Source organism: Camponotus vicinus, unplaced genomic scaffold (genome assembly GCF_025532165.1).
Source record: "Camponotus vicinus isolate PSW18456_S1 unplaced genomic scaffold, iyCamVici1.0 SCAF_8, whole genome shotgun sequence".
NCBI classification, from domain to species: domain Eukaryota; kingdom Metazoa; phylum Arthropoda; class Insecta; order Hymenoptera; family Formicidae; genus Camponotus; species Camponotus vicinus.
Window position 1 is genome coordinate 13719003 of NW_028141980.1, and position 6000 is coordinate 13725002.

Consider the following 6000-nt stretch of genomic DNA (forward strand, 5'->3'; position numbering starts at 1 on the left):
GGTATCGATTCTCGCGGTTCATCGAAGTCGTGCATGTGAAAGGGTGCATGGGCCGGTCGGCACGCGACATTGCGATCGTCGTTACATGGTCAAGCACAAGTTGTTAGCCTACGCATGGCATTATTACGAAATCGCTCGGATACACTATGCAAATCATAAGCCATCTATTTTGATATTCTCTCAGGCTGAACTTAAGATCTCAGCAATCACCGATCCTTCTAAATAAAACATGTATTATGTATTTCATATAAAAAATCAAACTACGCTTATTATTACCAAAAAAATTGAGAAAACTTTTGTAATTTTGCTTTCGAAATTATTGTGGTAAATAATTGAATCTAATTAATTTTATCAATAATATTGAAATTTATTTTTTTTATTAAATAGTTGAGTATAATTAAGTTTGTTAATAATATTGAAATTTTAAAGGAGATATATCACTATGTTAATAACACAGAGTCGTAGGAGAAATTATTAATTTTGTTGTGTTTTTTTGAAATTGATACATATTTATAAACATTTTTGAGCTATTTAACAAATTTTAAACAATTCAAAACAACTGTTTAATTAATTATTAAGAGTAGTTTATTAACTTTATTCGTAAGTTTGATTTTACTATCTTTTATCGACCTCAGTAGTTTTTGTAAGATCTTATCATAGCCTCTGGATATTGTAATCTAACGCGATTTGTAGTATCCGAAGGGCGAAACGACCCTGCAGTGTACCTGGAGCTACGTTCTGCGAACGCGTTATCGCCGTTCCCTATCAATGCACCCTTGCCCGAGACCCTTTTTCGCGCTCGTGCGATTATGTTCGCCATGCACGAAATCGATAGTCCTGCAGGCGTGTGTGAGAAATCGAGCAAAGACTGACTGACGGACGGGGCCTGTCTGTAACTTGCGGCGTTTGTAGCACCTACCATCTACCGCATTAACAAAACTCTCATTGTCTTGTGTGACGTATGTATATGCTTCCCGGGAAACACATATATTCCGTAAAGCATACGGGATAAGAATTGAATTAGACCGAGAGATATTCTCTCGGTGTTGTGCGAAAAGACAATTTAACGGCGACTTGTTAAGTGCGCAAACTAAATGCGAGCCATCGTTGAAAACGTCAGTGCAATATTATAGTCTTGCACCTACTCTTGCGTTGTAATTCTAAGATTATTATTATCACATTGTACGCGTATAAAATTATTATTATAACATTGTAGTGTTGGCATAATTATAGCTCGACCACATAATAGTGTTATATAACCATAACGTGTTACAAAATTATTACGAAGTTAAAAGATATGCTTGAACCTATAAGATTACATTCACAAAGTTAATTGCAAAATGGATCCTTTTGCTTGCACTATCGACATTTACTGGCTCGCGCGAGCCGGAAATAATTGGATGAGCATAACCGATGCATTAGGAAAACGCGGCGCATCTGCCACACGAAGAATTACGTTCCTAGTGCAGAGGTTAATTCCATAGCCACCCTCTCTCAATTCCCGCACTCTACCAATTAGGGATTGGTCTCATGTAGGGTGATCTTAAGTCAACTTGGCTGTCGTCTAGAGTCTATCCATTCGTGTAATATATATAATTGCCATTAACTTTATAAAATTTTGATTTTTGTCAGTACTTCAAGAGATCGATATATTGAATAAATTGTTATATTTACTCTAAAATACATTTTTGTTAGGCAAAATTGTATTCGCATTATATCGATGAGATATCGATCGGATAGTTTTCGTAAAAAGTTTATCGCGGAGTTTTAGTATGTCCATAATTAACATTTAATGACTACGCTATATCTAACGAGATTCAATAACGGTGGGTCTACTTATTATTTTTGATATATCAATCGCTTGCGCCAAGTCAAGAAATTGCATCACGGTGTTTCATCATAGAATTTCAAATGAGACTTTTGACATGACAATTTAGCATACAATAGCGGGAGTTAATTAATTAATCATGGATCTGGTGCGTCTTGAATGGTTCGGACAATATCATAGATCGCTCGTATTTATCATTTATTATTGTTTTTAATATAATTTAACATTGTTAATTATATAGCATTTTAAAAGTTGTTATATATTATTCGCTGCGTATCATATTATAAGAAATATTTCAATGATATCTACGCGGCGCTCAACAGTTAAAACATTTCTGTTTTGTTTGAAATTATTGGTTTCGATATTAAACCATAAATTGCAAGAGAGCGCGTTTCTGATATCCTCATATATTGCACACTGAATATATACGATTTTATTTTCCATTTGGTAAATTATAGGCACAATAAGAAATACATTTTCTAAAGTCAAAAAATAATGAAAATATTTATAGCAAGAAAAAAAGAGAATTATTGGCTTCTTTTTATTTTATAAATATTAAATAATTTTAAAATCTTCTTGTGTTATGATGTGCAGTTATATACTTCCGCGTATATAAACTTCAATTTATTATCGTGATTAAAAATAATATTTACGCTGCAGAATGCATCGAAGAGTAAAATGTTAATTATATTGCTAAAATTTTTTGTACATACCTGAGACCACTAATATGTTTATCGTCATCAATGAGCACAATAGCAAAGTCATGAATTGCAATCCAGGAATCCGCATGATGGGGTAACGTACGTTCGTTGTTCGATTAATAGCAAAAATCACTCCAACATTATAGTCACTATGACTCGATACTGCATTGATTCGACGAAGATTTCGTTCCACGAAAACGCACCGCCACGTTCCTTACATACGTCTTTTTGTCAAGCAAAATAATGTCAAAATTATAATTGAACGATAATATAATGAGATATACAAATCGTGTTTAATAATTATTGCTTCTTTTGTGTAATAGAATGTGACATTTCGAAGCTCACTAAAAAGCGACCGCGATTGATTTTTAAAAATTGAATGAAGCCTTTTTTTTATTTTGATGCAATAGTATACTAGATATTTGAATATTGTTTATATTTTAAGAACAATTGCGATTGTATTAGACAAAAAATTTAATTTGTATACAACTTTTATCTTTATTTATTATAGTTGATAAATTAAAAGAAAATAAAGTGTTATTGGTTTGTTACGTAAAAACTCAATCGATTCTACTTTTGGAATACACTGTCACAGTTATTTTTATTCACAATTAATACGAATTATAAAGTAGACTTTCTCTTTTATTCATACATATTTTCAAGATGTTTATATTTTTTTCGAAGTATCGGTATTATCCCATTTTGGAATATTAGCATTTCCTTATATTCTGCAAGCATGATTTTCGCTCGGTTATAAGAACAAAAATTATTATTTTTTAACGTAAAAATTATGAAACAAAAAAATAAGGAAAACAATTCTAATTATTGTCAAATCGACACGATCGTACCTTTTTTTCTCGCGAAATCCGCTACTTTTAATCGTGGTTGAACGATAATTGGAACGACATAAAGTGACGCCGTCTCGGACGTCTAGGATGATTCTTTACTACGGCGAATCGGTATCTCATTTTCTGATTTCGCGTTTTTTAACAATTTCCTTCAGAGACACATAAATATCTTCGAGAAAAGAGACTGTATCCAGACGTCGCGACGTTACGGCGTTACGGCCGATACTAAAACGACGTCGAGACGTCCGCCGTTATCACACAATTTTCTACGCGTGCGCGTACGCCCTCGAGATAGCCAGGAGGGCAGCTGAAGTGACGTGGGACGACGCGGGGCGACAATGCCAAGGGAATCCCCTATGGCCGCACTGGGAATAGGCGCGACTTCTCTTTTGCACGTCGTTCGTAGGTGCAGGACTTATTCCGATTATTACCATCTCGATATGTGATAACGACTTCTACGATCTTACGAAGTGCGAGGGTACTCGAGAGTTTGGACCATTTCGATTTAAAGTAGAAACATGATCGCAGCAATATAAAAAATTATATTTCTTCTTTAAGAAAAGAAAGTCAAATTAGATAATTAAGTATAGATTAAACTAAATTATAATTAAGACAAAAATTAGTCAAATAATAAATTAAAAATAAAACTTTTTTAAGTAGTTTAAAAAAAATATTTTTTATGAAATGAACAATTTCATAGATAACATAATAAGAATATAAAAATATACTTAAAAATATATATACTTATATACTTAAAATATTTAAATTTTACATTAATACACATATGGAAAATGCAATTCTTCTTTATTAAAGTTTGTAACGGAATATGAATTGAATAATGATATAAGAGAGGCACAGAAAAAACAAAATTTATATAAAAATCTCTTAAAATAAGAATTGTAATATAATTTATTTTTGTATATTATTACTTTTTATTAGTCTGTATAAAATTATTAATTTTATAAAATTTATATTTCTTAAATTATTATTTCTTAAAAATGTCTTTTAATTGAAATTTAATTTTTATTTAATTAATTTATATGTTTTAATTTGTATTTAAATTATTATTTAATGTGACTTTTATTTGATCATTTAATTCCTTTTTATTCATAATTAAAAAATTGATATTATATTGTTTTTCGTTTATTTTAAAAGTTATACAGATAAATTATACAGTTCATATAATCAATTTTTTAAAGAAAAATTAAAATGTAAATTATAATTTATCATAAATTTATGCGTTCATTGAAAAAATATCTGGAGTATTTAAATATTTTGTAAAAGAATGTCTCGTTATTCTTCAAATAAATTGCTTTATCAATTTATAAATTACCACAATACTCTATTGAATTTGCTACATTTGAGTCATTCTTTATATTAATATTGCTTTTATTCTATTCTCGAGATTTTTAAAGCACAACTGGCGAAACCAATTCGGTTTCGCATCGATCGCGTTTTGTCTCATCTGTGATGGGTTACATTATTCGCCGTTTCTCCTAATTTAATTAGAACATCGATTCGGTGGTTGGTTCACTTCGTTTCTTACTCGCTCTCCTAAATTAAAGGATTCGTGAAATCGCGGAGGAAAGTTCTTAATGCTGAATCTGCAGTTACGGGAATATCGTATTTTTCCTTTATTTTTCTAAGCTTAGCCGCGTGACATAAGTTTGATTTAGAGCACGACATTTAGACGCACTTTTTCAGCCTCGCGGACATTTCATTCGCGACGGAAGGTGTCTTTATGATTTAGTATCTCTTTCGTGTCGACGGATACACTTAACTAAATGCTCTTTCTTTTCAGTATCGTCTTTATACTTTTAAGAACCTGCTTGTATTCAAGCAATTTGCAATCCTTTTTATATAAATTATCATATAATATTGCTTTCTTATATGTTATATAAGGGTTTTTATACATGTTAAGCATAATTGTTACTAATTTATTTTGAAAACATTTAGAAAATAATAAATATATAATTTCGGATAACATCTTGCGTAATAAACATACATTAAATTTTTCGAAGATATTAAAATTAAAATCTATGAAATATTTTTTTTCTTGAATATTGATTATAAAAGCTTTTTTTTATATCATTCGTGGCTCAGGGAATTTATCCATTGTGTTCTCATGCTTACGTCACTGCAGTCTTCTCTGCGAGACGCATGTTTTAGCAAAGATTGCGTGTCGTCACTTTACTTGCTTTTGCGAAGTTTGCGAAAAAAGTTAAATCGATCGCGACGTAAGGAACTAATGTTGAATTGTATGATTTATGGTTTACACAACAAAGTCGTTAATAGTGACGTTTGAATAATTCATTTGTTATGTGTATACGATACGTATCTTAATAATGAATTCTGAATTGAACAAAAAACATATTTATAAAGAATTTAATTTACAATTTAGACGTATTTAATTTTGAAATCAGAGAGAAATTGATGTTTATTTTATGAAAATGCTAATGAATGGTCTGCAATACTAGCGAACTTTTGGACAATTAATTTAAAAATCTTTGTAATTTTTATTAATTTATTGAATTATTCAATTTTTTATTATTACATAAAACTGAATATCACATAAGACTTTAATCCAATGAATAGGTACACTAAATTCATGAAAATTAGTTGT

At 30.5% G+C, this 6000-nt stretch overlaps 1 protein-coding gene across 3 annotated transcripts in view; it reads right to left on the minus strand.

The window, feature by feature from the left end:
- Nucleotides 1-3583, minus strand: part of Ret (protein kinase receptor Ret oncogene) — a 56142-nt gene extending 52559 nt beyond the window's left edge. For 2 of the 3 annotated variants that reach the window (XM_083106157.1, XM_083106160.1), the window contains exons 1-2: nucleotides 3378-3583; nucleotides 2542-2753 (exon numbers count right to left, since the gene is read on the minus strand). In XM_083106157.1, coding sequence (XP_082962283.1) covers nucleotides 2542-2617 — 76 coding nt within the window. In that variant the 5' untranslated portion in view covers nucleotides 2618-2753; nucleotides 3378-3583. Of the gene's footprint in view, nucleotides 1-2541; nucleotides 2754-3181; nucleotides 3258-3377 lie in introns of all 3 variants that reach the window. The other variant, XM_083106158.1, reaches the window with a different exon arrangement.
- Between the last annotated feature and the right edge of the window lie 2417 nt (nucleotides 3584-6000).